The 12,661-nt window shown below is 43.8% G+C and overlaps 1 protein-coding gene across 1 annotated transcript in view; it reads left to right on the top strand.

Annotated features, from left to right (window-relative positions):
• Nucleotides 1-12,661, top strand: part of PIK3CG (phosphatidylinositol-4,5-bisphosphate 3-kinase catalytic subunit gamma) — a 271,650-nt gene that overhangs the window by 54,047 nt on the left and 204,942 nt on the right. Inside the window, exon 2 of the mRNA XM_069229845.1 lies at nt 2,605-4,614. Coding sequence (XP_069085946.1) covers nt 2,617-4,614 — 1,998 coding nt within the window. The 5' untranslated portion in view covers nt 2,605-2,616. The remainder of the gene's footprint in view (nt 1-2,604; nt 4,615-12,661) is intronic.

Here is a 12,661-nt window from a genome sequence, read left to right as displayed (position 1 = left end):
GAAACAGTGAGGTTTTTACTGTAGCCAATGGATGGTGTAAGTTCCCTTCCATGATGGGAAGGTGAATGGATAACACCCAGATTAGGGGGGAAGGGGTAGTGAAACAGCTTTCTCCATGGCAAAAAATATTTTTCCTGAGGAGAAAACAAATTGCAGTTGTACGGGGAATTGTATTCTCAAATGTAATGTCACATGTCATCCCTAGAAGTATGCCTGGAAACCTGTGCCTGGAGCAACTTTCCAGGCGTACTTCTGTGAACGTTTGTGAATTCCATAAAGTCAGAATATTACACACAGTGAAAGCCAGAGATCTCTATCTGTAATTTTCTGATTTTCTTTGTGAATTGGGCCCTAAAGGTTGAATTTATTTAGCTACATTTTTAACTTGATAAATAAAAGACAAACTTTCTTTTTTATTCTTGAAACCGTTGTTTAGAGGGAGTAGAATTATGAGGATGACATGGTCCCAGATAGTACTTTTTGTATTACGAACGCAAGGAAATCTACCTAATTCTGTCTCCTGCCTTGAAAGGGAGGAGTCTCCTCGAAACACGTTGACTGTTTCTGTGATTGTATATAAGAGTTGAACACATGCATCTTTATGAATTGTATCTGAAGATTTGGCTGGAATATTTTATTCTTAAGATTTGGCTGGAATATTTTATTCTGATGAATTGACTGTTTGAGTAAAACCTCCCATGCGACATTTTTACATTTATGTAAACACAACAGATAGCGTATGCCTAAAGTTTTCTAGTAAGAGTAATAATCACATTAATTCTAGTGCTAATGTGCAATTTCTTCCGTAGTGTGATTTAGAAGCACAGTACTGTTTAACATCAGTGAGCTCTGTGTGATGACTATGCGCCAATTGTAGTCTTGTACATTTGTGATGTTGAAATTCATTAACTGCAAAAACAATGTAATATAATCCATAAGGGATTGAATACACAAAATAACAGCTCTTAGATAAGTGTTGGAGCAGCCCAGCAGCTCATATTGGTCAAAGATGTTTTTTCCAATTCTAAGGCAGAATGTTATTTAAAATCAAAGTTCTCTGGCACTGGTGTAGAGGGCTCTCCTTTCTGAGTTACTGTATTTCTTATTGAATGTCCCAATCCATCCGCCACATACATTTTTCATTTCTTCAAACCCTTATTATTAAATTGTCCTGGGTGGTTAACTAACTGCAGTAAATGGTGGACACCGACATTGCCATACAATGCGAGGTGTTGGTTAGGAGGGAGGATTTCCAGATCCAGATTTTTAGATGTATACTTTTGTCATTCAGGCACATTTTATGCATTTTTGTCATCATTTCCCCCTCCCGTCTTCCATCTGATCATGGAGACTGATGTGGCGTTACCACTTCCCTTCAGGACAATATTGTCCACTTCAATCAGTAGGCCGTGTGTTCATTTAGATATGGTGCGAGCACTAGTTATGTCAGGCCTGTGGGCTCTTCATCGAACTAATACACCCACTGCAGGAATCATTGTTTGCTGTGATTATACTTTTGCTGGAAAAGATGTGGGATGACGGTACTAAACAAGTTCCCACAGGTATGTTCAACTTATTTTCTATGCTTTTTTATGCCAGTCTTTAGATGCAATTAAACATTGCCGATAATTTCAGCGAGATTCCAGAGTAATTATGATTGATGTTTGACTACTACAAAGTATTAAAAAGGTCTGGTAACCCAATTGCCAAATATTTTTACTACTCCACCTTACTACCCACAGGCCTTAAGTTAGGGCTGCTCTGAAAGCGTGAGGTAACTATCAATACTTCATTAGGTGCAGTGGCACAAAGGTCCAGGTGTGTTAGGTACTCTGCGTTCCCATTTTGGTTGTATTCTACTACTGATCTAGGAGTAGGAGGGGCCTCTTTTACCTGCTCGCACTACAGCCCACAGTACACTTACTGGGTCACTTATCACAAGCATTTCTATGTCTAGTTTCACTTTATCACCTGGGATTGGTGAAGACACTGCACCTCTAATTAACATCTCAGTGTGACCTCATCTACGCACACTGGAGTGGGTGTGTGCTTTCACTCTAGCTCTCCCGCTCTCCTCTGATCTCTTTCCTTTTACTGATAGAGTTCTCATCTACAGTGCAGTGGAATATTTCTCAAACTGCACGGCGCCAGCGCCTGAAACTATAACAAGGTTTTGAAATTGTTACCTTCCTTAGGCCTCAGCATCCTGGTCTGCAAAAAGGCAACATTTTCCAATCTTTCCATGAAGTTCCTCTAAAAATTAAGATAATTAGATAAAAGAGAAAAGCATACGGATAGATGCATTGTTAAAGTTTACAGCATGTGTATTTATTGGTAACCATTATACAAAACTATCAGAATAAAAATAAAAATAATGAAACATTACTTACATACAAAAAATGCAAAAATTGTATCAAGAAGAAGAACTGCTAAGTTGAGGCCAAAGGCCTAAAGAAATTGTGAATATGCGAATAGCCATTATTTAAATGTATCTCATTTTGCTGCGAATAACTATCATTTTAATTGCATTCATTTCTAATGTTCTCCATCCCTGTGTGTTTTAGAATCATATCATGTGACCTTCACCATTGTCTATTTGTTTAGCTTGCTTCTGGCATGGAACAGGAAAATTGTGAACAGACCGTTGTTTTGAGAGAAGAAAACAAACGCCGCAGAAGAAAAATGAAGCCCCACACTGCAGCGAGCCATTTATCGTCAATGGAACTCGTCCAGATTGAATTCATCCTTCCTACAACTGATAAACTCACAAAGACCCAGGAGACGATGCTTCTCGACGTCGCCGGGAACTGCACAGTGGAGCAAATGAAGGCGCAGGTCTGGCTGCGTGCTATTGAGACCAGTCTCAACGCAGACTTTTACCGCAAATTTTCCCCAGACCTCTGTCTCCTTCAGTATCAAAAGAAAGGACAGTGGTATGAAATTTATGACCGACATCAGGTCATTCAAACATTAGACTGCATACTATACTGGAAGGTGCTGCAGAAAGACAAAGGCAGGATCCACGTCGTCCAGAAGCAGAACAACCGAGACGGCGTCCTGGATTTCCAGAGGCAGCTGAATTACCTGATCGGCTCAGACGTCACTGACGTCAGCAACGTCCATGACGATGAGTTGGAATTTACTCGTCGCAGACTGCTGACTCCACGCATGATCGAACTGGCAAAAAGAGATCCCAGGCTGTACTCAATGGACCCATGGGTCACATCCAAGCCTCTGCCTGAATACTTGGTAAACAAGATAATTACCAATAGCATATTTATAATCCTACACAAAGGAACAACAAGTCAGACGATTAAAGTGTCCATCGATGAAACTCCGGACATGATCCTCCAGAGTTTCTTTGCAAAAATGGCAAAAAAGAAACTATTGCTCGACATTTCCGAAGAGCGTAGTGAGCTGGATTTTGTACTCCGTGTTTGTGGCAGAGATGAGTATATTATAGGTGATACTCCAATCAAGGATTTTCACTGGATCAGGCAGTGCCTTAAAAACGGGGAAGAAATCCACCTTGTTCTCGAGTCTCCCCCGGACCCCACTCTAGATGAAGTTGAGAAGGAAGAGTGGCCCCTCGTCGATGACTGCACAGGAGTTACTGGGTTTCATGAGCAGTTGACAATTGAAGGTAAAGACCATGAGAAAGTGTTCACAATCTCCCTGTGGGACTGCAACAGGAAATTTAGGGTTAAAATCCTGGGCATTGATGTCCCGGTCCTGCCAAGAAACACTGAACTGACTGTCTTTGTTGAAGCCAATATTCAGCATGGACAGCAACTTCTGGCTCAGAAGAGAACCCCTAGCAAGCCTTTCTTGGAAGAGGTACTATGGAATAAGTGGCTTGACTTTGATATCAAAATTAGAGATTTGCCTAAAGGCGCGCTCCTGAATCTTCAGATATATTGTGGTAAAGCACCACCATTATCCACAAAGACCAGCCTGCAGACACGTGATTCTGCAGACTACAAAAATAAGAACCAACTTCTGTATTATGTGAATCTTTTGCTAATAGACCACCGTTTCCTTTTGCGGCAAGGAGAATATGTGCTCCACATGTGGAAAATCTCAGGCAAAGGAGAGGAACAGGGCAGTATCAATGCTGACAAACTGACGTCTGCTACAAATCCTGACAAAGAGACGTCCATGGCTATCTCTATTGTCCTAGACAAATATTGCCACCCCATAGCCTTGCCTAAGCACAGAGCAACAGCAGACCCTGAAGGCGATCGGGTCCGCACGGAAATGCCAAATCAGCTCCGCAAACAGCTTGAAGAGATTGTAGCTACAGATCCGCTTAACCCACTTACCCCAGAGGACAAGGAATTATTGTGGCACTTCAGATACGAAAGCATCAAGCACCCCAAGGCGTATCCCAAACTGCTTAGCTCCGTAAAGTGGGGCCAACAAGAAATTGTGGAGAAGACGTATCAATTGTTAACAAAAAGGGATGCATGGGATCATAGCGTGTTGGATGTTGGACTAACCATGCAACTTCTGGACTGCAATTTCTCTGATGAAAATGTGCGCGCCATGGCTGTTCAGAAGCTAGAGACCTTAGCGGATGATGACGTCCTGCATTATCTGTTGCAACTGGTGCAGGTAAGAGACCTTTACAGAATCTTAATTTCCATACTTCAAAAACTGACACTGTTGTCCAAAAAATACCTTGCTGGTAACACGTCACCAGTATTAAAATTACAGAATTTTTATATGCGATGTGTCTCACCATCGATGGAAAGTAGAGAAACTGAATGAAAATATAAGGCATACATATAAATATAAATATACAGTAGTAGAACATCAGAAGCTTAAGGCAGGCTGAAACATTATAGTGCTATCCAGCAATAGTCATTTAGCTCCAAAAACGGATGTTACATTATACTGGAAAATGATTTTGTTTTACATTGAACAATAGTGTTTTTGACACGGGCATGCCTGGCAGTGTCCCAGGGGATTTACAAAAGCCTATTCATAGTCGGAGATGACTTGGCTTGTTTGCCTAAATTGCAAATACACGTACATACGTCAAACATTATTCATAAAGCCAGTGAAAGGTGCAGATGATTATCAGGCGTGTGTACAATTTTTTATAATGCCCCTGCATGGCGCCTGATGTTTGAAGCAACACGTATCTTTCCTCTATCATTGTGATACATATTTCAGTGACCCTGCCATCACTTCCCGCTTTTGAAACTGTGTCACGTAGCTTTAACTCTGGCCCTATGAAGCTCTACTTACCCACACCCTGCTCGCTTAACGAGGGGGATTTCTTCTGGGATCAACACAGACAAAACTGCGGTAGATGCGCTGGGGCGTAGTTTCAGAGGGGATTATGGGGTGCTACACCCCTCTAATAAATGAATCTTCTGATAAATAGGTGGGTAGAGATGCTTTCAGTCGGGTATGGTGAGATGTCTGCCGGAGTTCAGCAGGAATTGTTACATACGTCCAGACAAAAACGCACACACAATCTCTCCCTCTCAGTGTTTAAAGTCATCGAAAATATTGATAATTTTACCAAACAATGGCCCTCATTCTGACCTTGGCGGGCGGCGGAGGCCGCCCGCCAAAGTCCCGCCGTCAGATTACCGTTCCGCGGTCGAAAGACCGCGGCGGTAATTCTGACTTTCCCGCTGGGCTGGCGGGCGGTCGCCTTCAGACCGCCCGCCAGCCCAGCGGGAAAGAGGCTTCCACGATGAAGCCGGCTCGGAATCGAGCCGGCAGAGTGGAAGCTGTGCGACGGGTGCAGTTGCACCCGTCGCGTATTTCACTGTCTGCGCAGCAGACAGTGAAATACTTGTAGGGGCCCTCTTACGGGGGCCCCTGCAATGCCCATGCCAGTGGCACTGCAGGGGCCCCCAGGGGCCCCGCGACCCCCCCTACCGCCATCCGGATCCCAGCGGTCCGACCGCCGGGATCTGGATGGCGGTAGGGGGGGTCGGAATCCCCGCGGCGGTGCAGCAAGCTGCGCCGCCGCGGAGGATTCAATGGGGCGGCGGTACACTGGCGGGACCCCGCCAGTGGTGCCGGTCCGACCGCGGCTTTACCGCCGCGGTCGGAATCCCCATTGGAGCACCGCCGGCCTGTCGGCGGTGCTCCCGCGGTCCTCCGCCCTGGCGGTCAAAGACCGCCAGGGTCAGAATGACCACCAATGTGTTTTTCCTCACTTAATACCCCTACCAATCCGCATTCCTCTCTCTTTCCACTTGGCTTCATGCCCCATCCATGCACCCTGCTTGTCGTATAATGTATTTAAACATTATAAACCAGCCTGATTGTCGGAAAATCTCAAAGCTCACCCTCGCCCCCTACTCTAACTGACCAGACTACGCCCCTGTGGATGTGCAACACTTCATGGAGGAACACCCACTTTTCAGAGAAGGAGCTTTTGTCTGAAGGCCCAGAATAATAACATACTCTAAAACCAGTTGTGCTAATTATAAAGGATATTTGTTGCTGCTGCACAGTTGAGTTCATTTTGCCCATGGTTCCGGATATTATTATTATAGATAATTGTGGTCCAGCTACAGGTAGTTTTAGCTGGCAATGTTATCAGCTCTTCAGTAAAGTACAGCAATGAGTAGAACAGACAGAAAAAGCGGGATTTTAGATCAGCCCCCTTCACCCATTGGCTTTCATGTGTTTTTCTTGGTAGCCATTGCTTGGCAGGGCAATTCTTCAGGTACACTGTATTTTGTGGATGGTTAAATTGTACCATTTAAGTTCCGATTAGGTTTTGGTGAGGGGGCATCAAGTAGTCCTTTATACTGCAGGTGCAACATTATCTGCAGCTTGTAGATGAGAGACAGTGTGTGTTTTTTGATGTATTTACTTTGCTGACACAACACCATTTTCATTGATTTATGGCTTTTTTGCTACTTAGAGTCCTTTGACACAGTGCTATTGATTATGTGCCGTTGCACTTTGTTTTAATATGCCATCATGATAACATGTTAGACTTACAGTTATCGTCATGATGTAAAAACATGCACCCACATAGGCTTTTTTAATGATTTATAATTCCATATTCACCTAATATAAGGGCATTTTTTTGATTGATTAAAAGTCTGATCAGACTTTTTCAGTGATACAAAAAACTGTTTATTGTAAGTCTCCAGCAGTGCCTTTAACACAACTTTGTATCTTCTCCACCACTGTTACCCACCTACCAATCTGTCCATCTTCCTTTGGGGGACACAGATATAGCCAGGCTTTATAAGGAGCTTCAGCCGAGTCCCAGAAAACAAGGCAAAAAATAAGAAAAGGGGCGTGGGTAGGGACACCCTGCCCCCTTAGCTGTGGTGCTGGGGTTCATGAGGGACCCCCTGGGCAAAAAAGCTTTTTTTTTAAAAAAACAAATGTTTCCGCAAATTCACGACAAGGTCACAAATCCATAGCAAACAGAAAAAAGAAAAACAAGCATGGGCTCCACGCTTGTTATAATGACCCCGGTTGGGCCGGGTCCCGGGAGCATGTTAAAATAAACCAGGGGGCGCACGGCCCCCATCCTACGGCATTTTTATACCCCATAGACCTCCACATCCCCAGGGCTTACTATTATTATGTGGGCAGGACCGCTGGGCTACCCATGCCCCGGGGACCGCTACCTTCCCAGGCCTTAAGTCATATAGAATGCAGGGGTGTGGGCCCACCGCAGCCCCGGGGACCGCCACCTCTCTGGGACTTAAGTTAGAATTAATGTGATGGGGCCACTTGCCGTTCACTCCCCGCAGCCCCAGGGACTGTCACCTCTCCAGGGCTTAAGTCATATAGAATGCAGGGGGGGCGCGCAGCCCCCTGCAGCCCCAGGGACTGTCACCTCCCCAAGGCTTAAGACATATAGACTGTGGGTGGGCCACGTGCCCTCCCCAGCCCCGGGGACCGCCACCTTCCTGGGGCTTGATTCTTATTATATGTGGGGGGGTGTGCCCTTCCCCCCGCAGCCCCAGGGACCGCCACATCCTGGGAGCAGAATTTAAAGAATGAAAGGGGTCTGTCACAGACCCCCGGCTCTGGGCGCCACCTCCTTCCCAGGGCTACTTAACATTGGAGGGGACCTGCACAGCCACCCTTGAGGAGCCATAGAAGGCCCTGGGGACCGCCACCCCCCAGGGCCAGCCCCTGCTATGTCCAGTAGTGCCCACCTCTGGGTCATAGCTGTTTGGTCTGACTTGGCGGGAGCATTGACAGTCTTCTGCCAAGTCAGATCAAACACTCCGCTTGCCGCAAGTGAGAGCTGTCAAACAGCTTTCACTTGCTGCAAGCGGAGGTTTGTTCTGTTTCCCTGCCTGCAGAGATGCAGGCAGGGAAGCAGAAGGAACTATTGCGCTCACAGACGACTTTGTCTCTGTGATAGCAGGATGCAGGGAGGCGGCTGGGACCTTGGGCGCCCTCAGGCTCACCCCACAGACACATTGCACACTGGGTTCCCTGTGGGGTACCCATTACAGATGGCCGGGCCCTAGGGCATGAGGCCTCTGGGGCCAACATCGGCCTGGGGAGGGGGACCGTGCAGCCCCTCTCCGCCCCCAAAAATATGTTAAGGCCGGGCCCTGGGGATGGGGTCCCTGGGGTGAAGATTGGCCCCTCTCCCCCAATTTTTTTTATAAGGCCTGGGCCCCAGGGTATGGGGTCCCCGGAGCCGAAATCGGCCTGGGGTAGGGAGACTGCGTGGTCCCCCTCCTCCAATTAATGATGGCCAGGTACCGGGGCATGGCTACCTCCCCAACACTGGCCATTCACCTAACAAGGTAGCACTTACTGACCAGAAGAAAGTGCTCCCTCTTACAACCACTCTCACACCCACATAGACCCTCTCGCACCCACTCTCACACTCACACAGACACTCTCGCAGCCATTGACAGCCATTCTCACACCCAGAGAGACAGACGCTGCGGACAACTTCCGCTTCAACACAGCCAAATGCAGTGCACAGCGTGGGGTTGGGTGGTTAGGTGGTTGGCCCAAGGGACTGGGGGAGGCCCTCCGGCCAGTGGTTGGATTGACGTATAGTAATGAAAATTACTTTACGTTAAAAAAAACATAGAAATTCACTGAAAAAAATCAAAGGTTACAGGGACGTTATAGTTAGGCAATGGAATAAAAAAAAAACCTCAGAAATTCACTTAAAAAACCAAAGGTTACAGGGATGTTATAGTTAGGTTCTGTATTTACTTGAACAAAACCAAAGAAATTCAGCAGTTATAGTTACAAATATTTCAAGTAACTATAATTCGCCGCCTAAGGTATCTATAACTCGCGCCCTGGCCATACACTGCTAATTACCACAGATATTACAGCACTCATGACAACTTTTCTAATGTCAAGAAAAATCTCAATAAAACAATAGAAGTCAAATTATTGAAGAAAAAACTATGCATGGTGGGGCGCGAGTTATAGTTACCTTAGACCACAAGTTATAGTTACTTGAAGTAACTGTTACGGCAAAATTTCTCTTGAAACGTGCCATTTTCGAAGTTATTACTTTCTACCTGAGTGAGTGTATTTTCTTGATAATGTTGAGGACATTATTCGCCAGGGTGCTCTGCCGGCTTACGCACCACCCCCCTTGGGTAGCAGGCCCGTTTGGAGTGAAGCATTGATTATGTATCTACTGACGGTCTGTAATAGGTAGTTATAGTTAGGACCTAGTTTCGATAGGGAAAGCGTTTTTTGTTTTCCAATAACTTTGGTGCCATTTGAAGAAGCTTCACAAATTTTTCAAAACTGGTAGGACAGACAGTTCAGCCTCTGTGTTGAAAGTTTCGGGGTGATTAATCAAGCGGGGGCTGAGAAAAAACGAGGGGCCCAAAATATTTTTTCTGCATGGAATTTGGACAGTGCAGTACTGTACATTGCAAATGTGCATTTATCTCAGGATACGTGGCACTCTATTTACATTTTGACATTTTGACATGCTGTTAACTTTGGTAAGCTTCTACTTTGTGGATGTTTATTTTCTCCATTATACAACATTTATTAGTAATTAATATTTTACGAGTAGTTCATAAAGAATTGTAAAGTATGCACCAATTCCAGTTTCTTTACATTCTAAGATGATGGCTCGATTTATGTACAAACATTGAGAACCGTACTCACTAGTCCTCTGTTGTTGTTTATCGTCACGTTTTGTATATGAGGTATGGGGAACACAGCTACCTCTTGCGTGAACAAGGTTTAGTGCCAAAACGTGTCGCCGGGGCTGGATTTAAAAAATAAAGCATTTGTATTACTCTGAGTGCGCTTGTATCTCTTCTGGGGATTTTGAAATATATACACACACACGCACACATTGAATATTTCAGATGTGTACCTATGTACATACACTTACATGCATGTCAGCAGGTACATCCCTATACGAGGGTTAAACCCATATTGATGCACACATGCTTATATACAGAACAATAGTTACATATTCAAAGAGACACAACTTAAATAGTGCTAAATATACCTACATTCCTCTATACATGCATTTGTTTATAAGTATCTATTTTATGTAATAATAAATATAGACATATATATAGAGATATATGTATACATATACGTTCACATATACATTAACATAATGGTGCCATCCCTATGCAAAGTACCGACCCATATATCTACACATATGTTCCCACAAATAAGCACATACTCCTTACGATTTTTCTAGATGTAGACATATGTGTGTGTGTGTGTAAGGCATAAGTACACAGGCATTGCTATATACATTGTACAGTTTTCTGATTATTTTTGATATCTTGTTCATACTATTGCTGTACATTGTTGTGGTGTGATTATTGTAATTATGTGTGGAAGTGCCAGCTCTAGACTAGTCTTCTGAAGCAGAGATGGTTCTCAGTGGATCCTATCTTTGTGGTTATGGAATTCCATAGTTAAGCCTCTTGCACAGAGAAAGCTGCTTTACCCATTTGCTTTTTTTCTTGTAAACTGAGATTTTGAGATGGGGCACCAGTCTAGAGAGTAGGCTTCTTTGTTGGATGTGTTTTGAGATTTTCTTCCTGATGTAAAGTGGTCCTTTGCCATGTATTGCCTTGTAGATGATACAAAGCAACTTGAAGGAGGATTTTCTGGCAGCTGGTAAAGAATGGAGGGCTCTTAAGGTGGGGAGATATGGGGTTCTGGCTTTACATGTAGTAGTTGTTTGGCAGAAGAGTTCTGAATTCTCTGCAATGTTCTCATGGTTGATAAAAGTGAGCTGTGATATAGAGAGAGTAATATAGTTTTGATAGGACGAGAGAGATTGTCACTTAGACCTTGTGGGGGAATCCTAGGTGCAGGAAAATGCAACATAATATTTTAATTGTAAAAAAGCTTGAGCTGGACAGCTGATCCAGTTGGGCATTGATGGACAGCTCGGAGTTTATGGTAATTTGAATGTCTCTTACCTTCCTGGATATTTTGGTGGTGGTTCTTGATTAAAAGGCCAGTCACAGAGAGGGTCATAATTTATCCAGTCGCAACAGATAAGTATTTCAGTTTTAAAGGTTTTCAATTTGATGTAGCTCCATGTCACCCACTGATCAACAGCCCAGAAGCAATGGAATATTTTGCAGCTGGCAATGTCCTTGTATCTGTATGTCATCTGTATAGTTATAGCATGTGAATTTCAAAATATTCATCAGTTCTGGTAAACATTTTAGCTAAATGTGAAGGAGGAGGAGTAAGACGACAGAGCCTGGAGGGACTTCTGCTTTTATGCTGTAGGGTTGAATGAAAAAGGAGGAGTATGGATCTAATTTGTTCTGTTGTGTATGTAACATGACATGGAAGCAAGAAGGATACCTTCTATGTCAGCTTTCTCAAATCTTTGGATTAGTGTGCAAATGGTGGTGTCGTATTGATAATACCAACTGAATTTCTACTGCAATTAGGCCAAATGCCTTCAAATATTACATTTCGGTTATTTTGTGGTGTAATAAATCACAAATTCAAATCATATTGTAGATTAACGGTGCACATGCTGCAGTAATGCTAAGGTGCATGGCATGATGGAACCAGTGTAGATGATCCTGAAGTGATGAACGTACTGATTGAACTTTCAATCACACCACAGCTTGTCCCATGCATTTGGTATATGTTTCCTTCTTTATTTTTTGGTGTCTTGGTTTTTTGCATAATATGGCGTGCAAACTTGTATCTGTTTTGGCGCACTTATCTCTTTTTTGCTGTGTGTCATGGACTGAACACTGCAAAGCTCTTTCAAGTTTCCTTTGTCTGAGGAAAAGGCAACTCCTTTACAGTGCCACCCTGCAATTAACATACATGTGAAAGTATCTTCTTAAAAGGGTCCCCGTTATGAATAAAAAGCCACAAAGGCAGAAAAAAACTCCTTGGCCACCTTGAAAGTTCTTGATTGAAGACTAAGGCTTCTGCTGGGTGTAGATAAACAATGCACTACACCTTCCCTGGTCAGTGTAGACAAAAGAGCACAACAAGGTTCTTCCAGAAACATGAATCAATTGGAATCTAGTTGCAGAAATATTGGACAAAAATGGAAGAAATAAGTGGAGAAAAATTGTAGCAAATGGGTGATGTTAGGCAGGTTATTGACTAGTGGAGTAAGCAATACAATAAGAAAACCAAGACATATCCATAGTACAGAAATATTACCTAATTTATAAAAATCTGAAAGGAAAAAAAAACA

The sequence above is a fragment of the Pleurodeles waltl genome, chromosome 4_1 (assembly GCF_031143425.1).
Source record: "Pleurodeles waltl isolate 20211129_DDA chromosome 4_1, aPleWal1.hap1.20221129, whole genome shotgun sequence".
Classification (NCBI taxonomy): Eukaryota; Metazoa; Chordata; class Amphibia; order Caudata; family Salamandridae; genus Pleurodeles; species Pleurodeles waltl.
This window is presented reverse-complemented; position numbering and strand designations above follow the sequence as displayed.